Source organism: Myotis lucifugus, unplaced genomic scaffold, assembly GCF_000147115.1.
Source record: "Myotis lucifugus unplaced genomic scaffold, Myoluc2.0 scaffold_405, whole genome shotgun sequence".
Lineage (NCBI taxonomy): Eukaryota > Metazoa > Chordata > Mammalia > Chiroptera > Vespertilionidae > Myotis > Myotis lucifugus.
Genome location: NW_005871453.1, coordinates 627474 through 644625, shown reverse-complemented (window position 1 = coordinate 644625; position 17152 = coordinate 627474). Strand labels below are relative to the sequence as shown.

General features: G+C 42.7%; 1 protein-coding gene across 1 annotated transcript in view; it reads left to right on the top strand.

Moving 5' to 3' along the window:
• Positions 1 to 17152, top strand: part of LOC102440550 (coiled-coil domain-containing protein 170) — a 97178-nt gene that overhangs the window by 46278 nt on the left and 33748 nt on the right. Inside the window, 4 exon segments of the mRNA XM_023743643.1 lie at positions 8152 to 8280; positions 9546 to 9802; positions 13313 to 13457; positions 14420 to 14605. Of these exon segments, the coding sequence (XP_023599411.1) occupies positions 8152 to 8280; positions 9546 to 9802; positions 13313 to 13457; positions 14420 to 14605 (717 nt within the window).

Here is a 17152-nt window from a genome sequence, read left to right as displayed (position 1 = left end):
CCCCCTCCAGCCCCCCACCCTCCCCAGCCTTCCTGCTGTAGTTTAACAGTCTGTTTGAGGCAACTCTGCCTCTGTATCTATTATTGTTCAAGAGTTTATAATGGTCTCTATTATCCATGAATGAGTGAGATCATGTGGCCTTTTTCCTTCATTGACTGGCTTATTTCACTTAGCATAATGCTCTCCAGTTCCATCCATGCTGTTGCAAATGGTAAGAGTTCCTTCTTTTTTACAGCAGCATAGTATTCCATCGTGTAGATGTACCACAGTTTTCTAATCCATTCATCTACTGATGGACACTTAGGCTGTTTCCAGATCTTAGCTATGGTGAATTGTGCTGCTATGAACATAGGGGTGCATATATCCTTTCTGATTGGTGTTTCTGGTTTCTTGGGATATACTCTCTCTATCTCTCTCCCTTCCTCTCTGTGAAAAATCAATAAAATATATTTAAAAAAAAAAAAGAATGCCTTTCTGAATATTTTTGTGTTTAATCATTGGGTATGTTTTCATTTCCTTAGATAAGATTATAAGTAGGACAAATAGTGTTAACTTTTAAAGTCTATTAATCCATACTACCAAATTCCTTTCTAGAAAGTTTGTACCATGTTCCTTTCTATGAGCAGTGTATTAACATGTCTTTCTCATAGAACTCTCTCTTAGTACACTTGATTATTGAGTATACCTCAAATGTTGCTAAGTTTAAAGATCAGAAATACTATTGCACTGATATTATAATTTGTATTTAATTGATGACCAGTGAGGTAGGATACTTTTCACTGTATTAGCTGTTTATAGTACTGCCAATAATTGTTAGTTTTTCTGTATAAATTTTCTTTTCGGGCATGGTTTGTTATTAGTTTGAGTAGATTCTTTGTATATTAAGGTTTTGACTATATTACTTTTGCCAGTGTTTTTCCAGTTTGATCTTTCACTTTAATTTCTGTTTACACATTTCTAATATATAGGTTTTAAATTTTTGTTGTCTTCTGTGATTTTTTTGACATTCTTCTATTGTTTCTCTGCTTAGAAAATCCCTTTGAGACAAGATAACTATGAATTTATAGTACTTTCTATTATTGCATTTTAAAAGAAACTTCTATTATTAGTTAACCAATTAACTAATTAATTTTGTTAATCCTCACCGGAGGATTTTTCATTGTTTTTTTTTGTTTCTTTTTAGAGAGAATGGAAGGGGATGGGAGAGACACACAGAGAGAAACATTGGTATGAGAGAGACATTGATTAGTTGTCTCCTGCATTGGCGCTGGATGGAGCCTGCAACCGTAGTACGCACCCTGGATCAGAATTGAACCTGGGATCTTTCAGTCCGAAGGCTGATGCTCTAACCACGGAGAAAACCGGCCAGGGCTGCATTTTTATATTCACTATTTTAAGTCTAAAATTTATTTTGGTTTATAGTGGGTAATGCCGCTCTAATCTTTCTTTTTTCTTTAGTAATTAGCTTCACTATTTATTGACCAATATCTTCTTTCCCTACTTTCTGATGCATCTGTTTTCATCCACTAAATTCTGCCCCGGAATAGAGACCAAGGACTCTTCCTGAGGGTCTATTGATCATCTTGTTAATTTCCTGCTGAGCATCACATTGTTTTAATTAGATAGTTTTCAAAATGAGAATTTTTTTAAAAGGGGCATTTTAAATGCCTCTCAGCCGCCAAAGGGCCATTTAGTTAAAAATAAAAATCTATCTCATTGCTTCTAGTTTAAAAATGGCAACAGAGAGTTAGCACTTCTCCCTTCTGTTCTTGGAAACTAGCTACAAGCAACAAAGAAAATGAGAAACAAACTCCATTTTAATATATATATATATATTTTATTGATTTTTTTTTACAGAGAGGAAGGGAGAGGGATAGAGAGCTAGAAACATCCACGAGAGAGAAAGAAACATCGATCAGCTGCCTCCTGCACACCCCCCACTGGGGATATACCCGCAACCAAGGTACATGCCCTTTACTGGAATCAAACCGGGGACCTTTCAGTCCGCAGGCCGACGCTCTATCCACTGAGCCAAAGCGGTTAGGGCCAAACTCCATTTTTTGATGTAACCAAGAGATGGCTGAAATCCTAAGTCACAAAATAAGTGTAAATTCTTCCCAAAGCAGCGGAGGCTGCCTGCACGCGGGAGCTCCCCAGCTGCAGAGAGTGGAAGAAGCTGGGGAAGCTCCTTTTCCCAGTGACAGTGGCAAACCCAGGGAAGCCCAACAGAAATCGCATGTTTGTAAGAGAAGATGGAGGGGTGTGGACTGGCGGTGGGAGCTTCCCTGCACCTCCCCGGTTCCAAAAAAGCAGGAGCAGGAGAGTGAAATAACAATCACTCCGCAAGCCAGATTTGTAGGAAGCTGTGGGGCAGTGGACTCATGGAAGGTCTGCATTGCGATAAACCCTCCAGTCGCTTCTCTCCATGGGCTGGAATGACATATGAGTCAAATAAAGTTACAAAGCCCCGTGTCTTAGGGAAACTTCTGCTTGGTTGGAACACAAATGACCCTACTTTCTCACCCCTGTTTGCACACACACCTTTTCCACAGCTGGTGCAGCAAAAACTCACCTCCTGCTCAGCGATCTGAAGGAAACAGCACAGGAATTCCTAGTATTTGAGGCTACCACAGCAGCAGTAGCAAAAACACCACCAACAAGAAAGGGGTGGGGGGTAAGGAACAGGACAAATATGACAGGTGAAGAATATCTGCCAGAAACTGTTCCGATGATGCAAGAAGAAATGGTGACCGAACATTTCATTGTGAATAAAATAATTGAAAGAAGCCAATGCTTATCTGAAGCGTGTTCAGAAGGCAGAGACCTAGGACCTCAAGGAAGACATGGCAAGGCAGGAAAAGGAGATGAAATGTGATCTGGCAGAGCTCAGAAAAGAAAGAGACAAAAACAGTGAAACTATCACAGAAATAATAGCAGGATTGTAAGGTACACAGGCAGATAGGCAGGCATAGAGAAGAAATGAGAAGGAGAAAAATGACAGGACAATAAAGAATGAAAAAGGAATAGGCAGAAAACGAACGAAATGGAATACATGCAAAAGAGATTAAGCATCTGTGTATTTAGAGCCCCCTGAAGAGAAAACTACTAGCATAAGAGGAAGGAAGGTGAGAGGTAGCATAAGCATTTTTATTTCTCTCATCTAATAATTTACAGCTACAGTTGCAAGGGAAGTACTGAAAATGACAGTATGAAGATAAAAAATTAGAAGTTGGAAGCGGGGCATAAAAGGGATAAGGAAGAGGAGATATGCCATTGTAGTGAATTAGTGGATATTATCTAAAGAAATAGAGGGATGAAATGTATCCAAAAGGTATTATTTAAAGTTATAGTTATAAAGTTGAAACTAGAAAAAAAATACAGACCTTCCTAATTATCAGGTGAAACACAAAACATAGCAGAGCAAACAGACACTGTAGTGAAAGATTTTGAAAGAGCAGTAAAGAAGCATAACATGAAACGATGCAGCAGAACTAAGACCAAGATTATCTGTCATATTAGCAAATGTAACTGTAGTAAAGTCATCCAGTAAGGGAAAAAGAAATTTAGAATGGACCGCAAAGCTAAACCCAACTTTATTTATATACTAGAGACCCAGTGCAAGAAATTTGTGCACCGGTAGGGTCTCTAGAGGCTACCGGCTGCCCTTCGTTCCCCGCTGCCTCCTCGTGGTCAGCGCATGTCATAGTGAGCAATCGAACTCCTGGTCGGTCGAACTCCCGAGGGGACACTTTGCATATTACGCTTATATATATAGATGAGACTCCTGAAACAAAGTGATATGGAAAGGTTGAAAATAAAAAGATGGGGTTGGCCAGTATGGCTCAGTAGTTGAGCATCATCCCACGCACCAAGAGATCACTAGTTCAAATCCCAGTCAGGGCACATGCCCAGGTTGCTGGCTCGATCCCCAGTAGCGGGTGTGCAGGAGGCAGCCAATTGATGTTTCTCTCTCATCGATGTTTGTCTCTCCCTCCCTCTCCCTCCCTCTGTATTTGAAAAATCAATTTAACAAACATACTTAAAAAAGAAAATAAGAAGATGGAACAAAGGTATACGTAGTCAGATGCAAGCGAAAAGAAACCAGGGATCATGATCTCAATATCAGAAAAGGTTGAACTCTGAGCAGAAAGGATGAAGCGAGACAAATAAAGGCACGTTCTGATGCTGCATGGTACAATTCACAAGGAAGATGTGGAAGTTCTGAACTGCACCAAGTGAAACAGCACCAGCATGTCTGAGGCAAGAATACAACTGCTATAAGGTGATAGAGAATTATGTAGTAACTAGAGGCCTGGTGCACGAAATTCGTGCACTCAGGGGTTCCCTCAGCCCGGCCTTCATCCTCTGGCAGTCCACGAGCCTCGGGAGATATCTGACTGATGGCTTAGGCCCATTCCCTGCAGGGAGCAGGCCTAAGCCGGCAGTCGGACATCCTTAAGCACAGAGGCAGGAGAGGTTCCTGCCACCACTACTGCGCTCTCCAGCCATGATCCCAGCTTCTGGCTGAGCGGCGCTTCCCCTGTGGGAGCTCACTGACCACCATGGGGCAGCTCCTGCGTTGAGTGTCTGCCCCTTGGTGGTCAGTGCGCATCATAGCAACCAGTCATTCCACTGCTCGGTCAATTTGCATATTAGCCTTTTATTATATAGGATAGGAGACTTGACCTCAGCCCGGAAGACAGAGACTACGCCTTCCATTTCAGTGCCCCTGGGGCACTCATAAAATTGAGCATTCATAGAAGCCTCAATAAATTTCCTGAAGTCGGAATAACATAGGGAGGATGATGGTGCAAATACACAATGGCTGGTACCTAAGGGCACTTTCCCGTCTGGGTGGGCCCAGCTCTGCACGGACAGTGGGCAGCCACACTGGTGTACAGCAGTGACTGTCATTCCTGAATGCTGGTGGTGTGCTCTGAGCACAGTGCTATGTCACAGAAATCCATAACAGACCCAGAAAACAAAGGGTCACCAGCGCCACAAAGATCTTAACTCAGGTCCAAGAAGTCCAAGCCAAATTGAAGACTGGAAGACAGCCACAAAGAAGACTCCGTGAGCATGTATGGGGTAGAAAGGAAGGGCTAAGAGGAAAAGCTCAGCCGTGAATAGATACACTCCTGTGTTCTTTCAGCTTTTTAAAGAAAGAGATTTAGGGTAAGGAATTAGCTCCTGCAATAATGGAGGCTGCGAAGTCCTAAGATCTGCCTTTGGTGGGCTGGAGACTCGGGGAAGCCGATGGGTAAGTTCCACCCTGAGTCTGAGTCTAACGTCAGGAAGAGACTGATGTCCCAGCTTCAGGCAGAGAGAGCGAATTCTCTTGCTCAGCCTTTTTGTTCTATGCAACCTTCAGTGGGTTGGATGAGGCCCCCGCCCCGTGGGGAGGGCAATCTGTTTTACTCAGTCAACCATTGCAAATGTCAGTCTCATCCAGATACACCCTCACAGACACACCCAGAATCATGTTTAACCAAGTATCTGGATACCCTGTGACTCAGTCAAGTATACACATAAAATTAATCATCATAGCTAAGGGACATATAAATCGTGAACAAATGGGAAAAAATGATTTTATTTGGAAGACTCAACATTTAAAAGATGTCAATTCTCCTTCAATTTATTTATAAAATTAACACAGTCCCCCCCAAAAAAAAACAACAATAACAACCCAACAGGGTTTTTGGGAATTTGACAAGCTGACTCTGAATTTCACATGGTAAAATGCACAAGTAGGAGAGGCTAGAATATTCTGAAAAAGAAGCCCTATTGTGTCCCAAAATATATGAATGAGCTCCCAGCAGCCTTAGCAGCCCTGCCCACACTGTCCTTCATCTGTTTTTGTCCTTCAACCTCACTGCCTTCTCTCAGACCCTTGAGCACACAGGGTATACGTCTGCCACAGGACCGCTGCTTGTACTTTTTGCTGTTGGAATGATGTGTGTTGCTCTTGCTTCAGTACACTTTGCCTTTTTAATTCCCACCTAAGCCTCGCTTTTTTAGGGAAATCTTTCCTTTCCACTTCCTGAGTCTTAAGCCACTGTCCTTTGTTATCTGCTTCATTCTTTCCTCCCTTGCATTCATTTCAGTTTGTAATTACTCAGTCATTAATGTGGTTGTGTGAGGAATTATGTTTTTCTTATGAGACAGGAAGCTCGGTGCCTGACCCAGAGTAGGCCTTCAGTAAATATTTATTGATAGATACTCTCCAGTCTGCTGGTCATTGATGTGGCCATGGTCTTCTAAACCCATTCATCTAGTCTTCTTAATTTAGGTCCTGACCCAGTATCAGCAGCAGTGACATCTCCATGTGTAGTTTCTTTCACCAATGGACATTTGAAGATGTTAATGCTTCTGGTAGTGTCTGCATTAGATTGCAACTTCCTACAATGAAGGGCCATGTCTGAACTGTCTTCTGTGGCTCTCAATATTATGTTCAATGGACACAATGTATTTTCATAAGAAGGAAATGTAAAATTTTGGTATACTATTCCATTGCCTGAAAAATGATACTAGTCACTGGAAGAAATAATCATCGCTATTGAAGAACTTATTTTCTTTCTGTTGTTTTTTAAAATATGTTTTTATTGATTTTTAGAGATAGAGAAAGGGAGAGGGAGAGAGAGATAGAAACATTGATGAATGAGGAGCATCATTGATCGGCTGCCTCTTGCACACCCCCTACTGGGGATCAAGCCCGAAGTTGTGGGCATGTGCCCCCGACTGAATTGAACTGGCGACCTCTTGGTTCCTGGGTCGACACTCAACCGCCGAGCCACACTGGCGAGGCTGAACTTATTTTCTTAATGAATTTTATAAATTGTGTGCCAAGCATATTATAGTTCCAGCTTCTCCTCAGTGACCCAGGTCCTTACTACCCATGGCAGATTTCAGAAAATATTGCTGTGGTGGTTAGGGCGGAGAAGTTCCTTCTGAAGGCTGAGTGAGGCTGAACAGGATGTGGTTCTCTTATTAGATGCAGTTAAAAGTTTTATGTCTTCTCCCCAGGAGTACATACCTACCATCTTCTTGGATATGTTGTGATTGGCAAACACTGGCTGTTCCTAAGTGCACTGAAGGTTTTGTTTGGCATTTGGTGGCCTGAAACACACTGGCCATGACAACGCTCGTTGGAAAGTTAAGGGCTTTAGAATGACTTTTGCATTCATGAGTATTTCCAAACAGTAGTCTTTGGCAGTTGAGTGGCTGGGCAGTCATAAACAGGTTTTACTGGTGTGTCCCCTGGGGCCACTTAGATAATTCCAGGAAATCCTCCTTTATGTGACCTCTTTCATATTCCTTCAAAACGAGTGGCTTTCTTGTATGTCTTTCCCAAAGACCACAGGCCCTGGAAACTCCATGGAGGTGGGTGTAAGTGTCGGCTCAAGCTGAAGGAAGCAGGTGTTATGGTGTGAGTGACACACAGGAACTTGAGTGACACACAGACCAAACCCATCAGATCTGCTCTGCAGATGTGTTTATTTGGGTCACACGGTGTTTCTTTTTTAAACATTAAAATTAGTTGCCAAGCTGCAAAAACTGCAGATTTTTTACTTCGAAAAGCCTGGATATATGACTTGTCTTGAAAAATTGGGCAGTTTGGCCAAGCTGGGGTCTGTATTTCTGCCCTGGCCCCCATCAGCTGTGGGCAGTTCCTTTCTTGATGGGTGAGGACTCCTCAGGTGACCCAAGTCACCTTCATGATCTGGAGAGAGGCTCTGAGATTGAGAACAAAGAGCACAGTGAATAATTACCACGGAAACTGCCTCCTAGTTCCAGGCCATGGCCCATGGTGTCTCTTCTGACTGTTCTTTGTTGTCTATAGGTTCTGGTCCGAGGCCGAATAGCATTTGGGCTGGGGTGGGGGGTGGGGGTGGGGAGGAAGCCTCTAAAGGGACACAGGCCAATTCTTAATGCCTTCCTGGGGGAGCACATCCGCCTTTCCCGGGTGGCCTCCTGCCTCCCTTAGCATTTTGGGAGTGAGCATGAAATGATCGGAACAAAGCACCAATCTAGGCAGCATTTGGACACGTGGACGACCGAGGCCGCGTCTGTATTTAATCTTGCTCCGCACAGCTGCACAGAAAGGTTGTTTTCACTCTCCTTTCTATTTTGTCTTTTGGGGAACCCTATCAGGAAATTTACGACCATCTCCTGGAAGTCCCAGCCACTCGGGAGCAATTAAACCACTATCGGAATGTGGCCGAAAACGCCCGAAGTGAACTTGCAGCCACTTTGGTCAAATTTGAATGTGCTCAGTCCGAGGTAGGATTATGTATCTTCCTAACTCAGAAACGGGACTCTCAGCTTCTGGTAGAGTAAGGCAGAGCAGAGAGGGGATTACAAACAGAACAGCAGGCCACAGACTTAAACCTTTCGGCAAAGCTGACACTGATTCTCTTCCTGTGTGCCCACCTCCCAGTTGGGGAGGATTCCTGAAAGATTATGCATGTGTCATGCTGCTCAGCCAGGCGGCAGGGGCTGTCTTCTCCATCTCAGAGAAGCCCCACCTCCTTGAGAGACCTGGGCGCCCCTGAGTTCTCTGGGTTGCAGCTGCCTGGGCTTTGGAGGGCCGTTAGCTTCTTCTAGACTATGTCCCTTTAAGGTGGATTGCTTGCAGGCTGGAGCCCACAGGAGGGAATTCTCAAGCCCTTTCTTGTGACAGTTCTGATTGCGGGGGAAATTCTAGCAAGAGGACTGGAGTCCCTCTCCCCTCTGGGCTGGATCAGGTCTATTGTGGAATTTCTGAGGGAGTCTCTTCAGACCCATTCTGCTCACAGCCTGGTGGCCTTGAGCTTGAGGAGCCTGGGCTTGTCTGTGAGGTAACTATCGGCTTCACGGGGCTGCCAGGACCTTACTGAAACACGAGTTGATAATGTATTTGGGAGAGAGAGAGAGAGAGAGAGAGAGAGAGAGAGAGAGAGAGAGAGAAAGAAAGAGAAAGAAAGAATGAGAATATACATGTATGATGCATGCTCACAGTTCCAAAGAAGTACATGCATTCATAATGGTTTCTTATAGGGTGGGCCTGATAGCATGACTTAATAGGGCACATACATTGTGCAGCATTTTGATGCCACAGACTTCATAGAAGTCAAAATGTTTCCTTTGTATAAATCCTGTAAGGGAAGCGGTTGTGGCCATGAAATTACAAATAGCAGAGCATGTAGGCTCCTTGTTTCATTTTAGCAGCAATAGCAGGAATATGCATTTAAGAAAATGGGTTACCATTGCAAAATGTTTTATTGCCTTTTGCAGAACACACCACACATGTCTCTTGAGTGAGAGTAAATTACCACAAGGCATTGCTCAATTGGTTTTGAAGAAAAAAAAGCCATAAAACAGAACATGAAGTCTATTATTAAGGCATAAGTTCCCATCTGGTAATACAGATACATATATGAAGAAACAAAAGGGAAGGTGGATGAGGTCATGAATAAAAGAGTGCAATTTGCAATTACGGTTTTGGGTTTCTTCAAACTTATGCCATTGAAATCCTTTTGGTCTTTTCATTTCTTTTTCATATTAAGCTTCGAGACCTCCGGTCCAAAATGCTTTCTAAAGAAGCTTCCTGTCAGGAACTGAAAGCCGAGATGGAGAACTACAAAGAGAACAACGCCAGGAAGGCCTCTCTCCTCAGCTCGCTGAGAGACAGGGTCCAGGAGCTGGAAGATGAATCGGCAGCCCTGTCCGCTTCCAAAATGAGGACCGAAATCACGGCCCATGCCGCAATCAAGGACAACCAGGAGCTAAAGAGGAAGGTTGTAGAACTAGACGAGGAATTACAGTAAGGGAACTTTAGTATATTCTTAGTTGAGTTTGTTTAAAATACTAGCTTCTGATAGCAAGGTGCACCTTTGAATGTTCGGAGAGCTCGCATTAGGCTAGAAACTCAATTTGAAAAAAAAATATTACTGACATCAGGTTCAGAGATGTTTGGAGTCTTGAAATTTCCCCCAAGTTCATTTCTAAATGTCACCAAGAGTCTTAACAAACAGCATTGCCCTCAACATGTGTAGGGATGTGAATGCTTCTATATACAATTTGGAGATTTCCTCTAAGTAGAGGTTTAACCACAGGTGGAGGTGGTGGAGTTGTGCACAGAGGGAGGCATTAATTCAGAAGCTACGTACAAAAATACCGTTGCAGCCCAGACCGCCCCAAACACTCCTCATTCGGTCTTATTGCCAGTTTATGCCAGTTTATGCAGAGCTCATGAAATCTACTTTCTCCATACACTTGGCTCTGGCGAAAGGTGATAATCAAGAAAAAATTGAGAACTAAATATGCTTTTAAATTCTATGTGTAATAACTTTACTAATAAAATACTTGGTATTTATTTGACTTATTCCATCTTGACAAAAAAAACCCAACACTTCCAGGTCTAGTCCTTTTTCTCCTTCGCCTTAGTAGAGCAAAACTCATTAAAGTGTTTGTATATACTCACTTCCAACTTCTCTCCTCTCTCCTTCTCTCTTAGATCTGCCCCCACTGAATCCACTCACTAAGCTGACCAATGACCACACCTTGCAAATGAAATGATTTAGTCCTTATCTTACTTGACCTGTCAGTACATCAGTCACAGTTGGTTTCTCCCTGAAACTCTGTCTTCTTTTGAGAAAGGTATATAAGAAGCTGTTAATAGAGGTTTGAGGACTACACATGCCCACTCTCTCCCTGACCCTTCTGCCTGCTCTGCCATGGTTTTTGCCCTTTCCTTCTCATCTCCTTGACTTCACAATATTGGAGTGCCCCAGGCTCAGTCCAGGAATCTCTTCACGTTTCTAAGTCCACTCTCTTGGCAATCTCTTCTAGTCTCATGACTTTAAGAATGATGTAAATGCTAGTGACTCCCACATCTCTATATCTATCCCAGATCTCTCCCCAGAATTCAAGACCCACACATCTCCACGTGGCTGTCCAACAAGCAGCTCAGACTTCACATGTCCAACACTGAGCTCCTGGTGTTTCCACGGAATACTCCTGCACATTTTCTCATTGCATTTAGTGATAAGTTCATTCTTCTAGTTAATCAAGTCAGAAATCTCGCATCATCCTTTGCCTTCTTTCTTTTCCACATTCTGTGTCTGATCCTTCAGTAAATTTCATAATCTATCTCTACCTTCAAAATATATCTAATCTTCGACAGCATCCAACTGACACCCTCATTGCCACGAACCTGGTCCAAACAAATATCATCTGTCACCTGGATTGTTACAGGAGCCTCCTAAGTGGTTTTCCTGCTTCTGCCTGTGCCCCATGCAGTCAGACAGTCAGAGTGATCCTGCAAAAACACAAATTAGATCCTATCAGTCCTCTGCTCAGAGCTCTCCAATGACTTCTCTTCTCACCCAGGGTAGAGACAGTGTTTTCTATGATCTAATAGGCTCGTCCTGACCTTGTTTTGCTTCCATTCTCTCCTCTATCCTTTCCATTTCAGCTGTCTGGCTTCTTTGCTGACCCTTGAACACACCAGGTGTGAACCTGCCTCAGGACTTTTGCACTTACTGATCCCTTTCCTAGAAAAGCTCTTCCCTCAGATAGTAGCTGGCTGTCTCTGCCAACTTTAGGTCTTCCCTCAAAAGTCACCTTCTCAGGACGCATTTGAAATCTTACTTCCTGGCATTGTCATCAGTTTTGGCTCAAATAAACTCTTATAAAACATTTTTTTAAAAGGTCACCTTCCCAGTGACGGCTTCCATGAGTGACCAGGTCTAAAATGTTACCCCACTCCCCCCAAATATATCTTACCTTCTCCTGCTTAATTTTTTCCCCTTCAGTCCTTTTCTAATATACATTCTACACACATTAATATTTTATTTATTGTTCATCTTCCCATTTAGAACATAAGCTTCATGAGGGCAAGGTTTTTTATTTGTTTTGTTTACTACTGTATCTTTAGCACCTTTAATAGATACTCAAAACCGACATGCAATGAGTATTCATGGGCATTCATAATTCCACATTTCTGTGATTATGTCTTTAGGATAGACTCCTTCAACTTTGCTGGCTAAAAGTGAAATGCACATAGAAGTGGAAATACTTTAGAAACCCTTGGAATAGAGAAGTGAGACTGAAATCTCAGGGTTAATGTGTGGAATCGTCTATATAAATCAGTCAGAGCTATAGTATTAATTGTGCCTTTCATGAGCCAGGAGACTGGATACATATTACCTTCCATCTGCTGAAAATAAGAACCGAGAGAGATATTGATGTTGGTCTTTGATTTTTATACATTTTTCTAAATAGGAATATGATATGCTTTTGAGTCTATGCAATTACATGCTTTGTTAATCTTTGAATGGAGGGAAAAGGATATGCAGTAAACACTCAACATGGCAGAGAGGGAAAGCAATAATCATGTTTATTATCTAGAGTAGTAAAAAAATGGTACCAAATTACTGAAATGATTTCTAATTTGCCTTTAAAATATGTCTATTTTTTGAGGAGGATCTCTTAGTCTCTAAGAGTTAAAGCATGAGAAATAGACTGTGTTATCTCAGCAAACCTACCTGAGATTTGAAATCAAGTATTTGTAGCAGAGCATAAATTGACTGATTTTCCTTGACTGGCCCCTTCCAATATGCTTTAAAAACTCTGGGTATGTGAGAATTAATAATGATCTTTTCCAGAGGTGGGAGCACCCCCTGCTTCTGATGTACTTTTAAATTTTTATTTATTTTAGAGAGGAAGGGAGAAGGAGAGAGGAGAGAGAAACATCAAAGATGAGAGAGAATCATGATCAGCTGCCTCCTGCACACCCCACACTGGGGATCAAGCCCGTAACCCAAGCATGTGTCCTGACTGGGAATTGAACTGGACCTCCTGGTTCATAGGTTGACGCTCAAGCACTGAGCCATGTCAGCCGGGCCCGATGTACTTTTTGTTATAGTTATGCTTGGCCATGAACTAGGGAATGCTGGAAATAACCCTTCTAAAATAAGCCTGGTGCCCTAGAACCAATGTAGCAGCCCTCTCCTGCTTCCCCCTGAGGCCCCAACAGAGACCATGGGGTTTGGCCTGTCACCTGTGCACATCCTAGAAGGTTGGGGACAGCTGACAGAATCTGTCTGTCTCCCTTGCTGTTACTAGATCTAAGATGCCATGAAGATTTCCCTACATTTCTGCCGAGTGTAGATGCCCCAGAATTGCTTCCATTTTCTCCTTCCTTTACAGGGTTTGCATGGCAGTAATGTGCTCTGGGTCTGGGGAACTATTGTGATGAAAGTGATGATTTCCCATAAAGAACTTAAGTTCTGGACTTTGTTTGATGACTTATTTGTTATTTGCCTGATAGAAAGCGTGTAAAGGAAAACGAGGAGAATAAGAATCAAATGTCGAAGAATTGCAAGGAACATGAGGAATTTCTAGCTCGTCTTCGGGACTGCTTAGATCCAGATAAGAAGAATGAAAAGATATCAGATGAAGATTTAATTCTAAAGGTGTTTGTATGCATATGAAAAAGACATTTAGCGGTCATTTTGACATGTGCCGTGAAAAGAAGAGCTGTGGCTGAGTCTGGGGGTGACGAGAGAATGGGACACGGCCCAAATGTAGCATGAATTGAGTGTGTGACCTGGGACAAACCATGTCACCTCTCTGAGGCTCAGTTCCAAGATCCTTTCTAGCATTTTTGGAGATTAATTATTCTCCAGAAAGGATTGATTGTGTTTGTCTAAAATATATTTAGATTGTCAAATACAATGAGTTATTCATTTTAATGCTGTGTCTTAGGAATATTTTGTTTGTTTGTTTTGAGTTAAGACAAACATACACCAACAGCAAAAACAGTGTGTGTCATTTTTGGGATATTTCTCGAGTATAAGGTTAAGATGAGTTCCATCTTTGTAAATCTTGCAATCTTACTGATGCCCCCAGTTAACGCAAATGTACAACATAGAGAATGCAATGCCCTGCTAATCCCAGTGATTGCCACAGTTGGAGCATGCAGTTCAGGACTTTGCTATGCTTGCATCAATTTGAAGGATTTGTTTTTAAAAGTCCTGCTTTCTCTCTGCATCCCTCTCCTGTGCCAGGCAGCGCCTTGCATGCTGCTGGTGCCTCTTTTCCACACACCCGTGGCCCTGGCTGCTGTAACCTTGCAGATCATCACCTTCCCCCAGTTACTTAGACGTCAGGGTGCTTGTCCTGTCCGGAGCTTTTAGCTGAGCTCTCATCACTGTTACCCTGGGCCTACCTTTTGATTAATTTTAATTTGACCACTGGGCCCACCCATGAGTGTAGAGGCAGCCTTTGCACATGTGACCTTTGAGTGGATGGAGGCGAGAGCTTCCACAGTTGGCATATAACAGTGCAGTCGTCGGGGGATAGGGACCGGGTGGCTTGGAGAAAGTGGTTTGAACTTGTTATTCCTGTGGGACAGCTACTATTGCTTTCTCTTCAGCTCAGGGAGCTGGGCACGGAAAATACGTCTCTGAAAGGACAACTTGTTACTCTTGAAGAGACCGTGAATGTCCATGAGATGGAGGCAAAAGCCAGCCGAGAGACGATCATGAGGCTGGTTTCCCAAGTGAACAGAGAGCAGAAGAGAGCCGCCTCCTGCGCCGAGGAGAGAGACAGGCTGCACCAGGTACAGCGGGAAGCGTGTGTGTGCGTCTGTGGGATGTTCTGATATGGGAGCAGAAATTGGAAACTGGATACAGGTGAGCACACCTGCTGTCCAGACCAGTCTCTGGGGCTGCGCGAGGGGGCCCTGAGGGGCCATGTGAGGCGTAGCTAGAAAACTAGGACAAAAAGAAATACGAAACACCTAAAGGGACAGGGTTTGTGGAGAATGTCTGACTTTAAGCATAAGGATTACATTTTGTAAAATTTATGTTTTTGAACAAGATATACAATTCTAAAGGGACACAATAGTATATGGTGAAATATTACCCACTGCCTCCAGCCACCCAGTTGTCCTCAGAGGCAACCTCTATTAACAGCTTCTTATATACCTTTCTAGAACCATTCCACGACCATATATGCATATGCTTACTCTTTTTATTTATTTTTAACAAGGACAGCATATTCTGTACACTATGTTTTCCTCTTTATTTAAAAATGGTAATACACTACATGCTATCATAAACAAGGGTGCTATCAATAATCTTGTATTTTGTGTGCAAGAATATATCAGTAAGACAGAATCCTAGAAGCAGACTTGCAGGGTCAAAGAATATGGGTATTATAATTTTGAGACATGTTGCCAAAGGAAACGGACTCTTAATTCTAAACTTTTATTTTTATAGTGAGTTGCTTGATCTTATCAAATAGCTAGAACCTGTTTAAGCATGAGAATTAATACTGTAAATTTTTAACACTATATAAACCTTTAATTATATTTTTATAAAATTTTGTGGCAAAGAAACCAATTCTGGGATTAATAGTAATGATTTAGGAGGAGGGTGGATGGACCAGAAGAGATCAAGCTAAGAACTTGTCTGCATATATGCAGAACCCATGGACACAGACAATAGGGTGGTGAAGGCCTGGGGTGGGGGGTGGGGGCGGGCTATAAGGGGTCAGTGGGAGAAAAAAGGGGTCACCTGTAATACTTTCAACAATAATGAAGAAAAAAAAAGTAATGATCAATTTCCAAAAGCAAAAATGAGCGAGTACAGTTACTAAAATATAGAGGAAAGGATTAAATAGTAAAGGGGACGGAATTTTGAATTAGATAATGACTAATGCTGAAAAAGAGAGGCTCCGTGAGGGGCCAAGGTCCAGTGGTCTCCCACAAGCTCAAGGGGTTCTGGACTGGGATGCAGTACAAGGAGCCATTCTTGTGGGGTCTCCTTGTGGGCCTTCCATGCCTCCAGTGATTACTGCCAAACTGGATGGGATGGGCGGTTAGACTGTGAAACGATCCACAGTCATGATAATACTTTCCATGCCCGCCCTTCCCAATTCCCTGCATCACAAATCCCTTCTTACCACTGGATTTCTTCTCCTGACACATTAGCTTTGCTGAAAAGAGCAAAGGTTTTGTCATTGTTACCAAGTAGTTTCAATCATTTCAAAGCCCTTGTGTTAGTCAGCTTGGGGCGCCATACCAGATACCACAGACTGTGTGGCGCACGCAATGGACATTTATTTCTCACAGTTCTGGAGGCTGGAAGAGCAAGATGAAGGGTCCTGGTGAGAGCTGTCTTCCTGGCTTGCAGATGGCTGCCTTCTCGCCGTGTCCTCACGTGGCAGAGAGGGAGAAAGCTGTCTGGTGTCTCTTCTTACAAGGGCACCAATCCCAGCATGAGGACAACACCCTCATGATGTCACCTAAATCTAATTACCTCTCAAGGGTTCCATCTCCAAACACCACCACAATGGACATGAGGGCCTCAACATATGAATTTAGGGGAGACACAATTCAGTCCACAGCAATCCTTTGCTGTGGTTCTAGCTAATTTGAAAAGATCAAGTAAATTGCTTTACTCCAACATTTTCTTTTTTCCTTTTTTTTAAAAAAAATTTTTTATTGATTTCAGAGAGGAATGGAGAGGGAGAGAGAGATAGAAACATCAATGATGAGAGAGAGTCATTGATTGGCTGTCTCCTGCATGCCCCACACTGGGGATCGAGCCTGCAACCCGGGCATGTGCCCTGAACAGAAATCAAACCGTGACCTCCTAGTTCATAGGTCGATGCTCAACCACTGAGCCATGCTGGCTGGGCTACTCCAACATTTTCTTATGAAAAAACTTAAAATATATAGAAAGAGTGAAGGAATACAGTGAACACCCATCCACCAAAATGTAACACTTGTTAGCATCTTGATATATTTGTTTTATTACTTTACACACACACACACACACACACGCATTTGGACAACCACTTGAAAATAGTTTGCAGACGTTATATGTATTGTATCTAGCTATTTCAGCATATGTATCGTAAGAGTAAGGACACTACCCTATATCACCACAATGCCATTTTTATATCTCAGAGTTAACAATAAAGCCATGAGATCATCTGTGGTGGTTTCAAGCCCACAAGTTTTTTGTCCTCCTCCCCTGAGATGTGGAATTTAATTCCTCTCCCCTTGTGTGTGGGCTGGACTAAGTGACTCACTTCCAGTGACTATAATATGTCAGAAGTGATAGGATGTCACTTCTGAGTTGGTTTATAAAAAGACTGA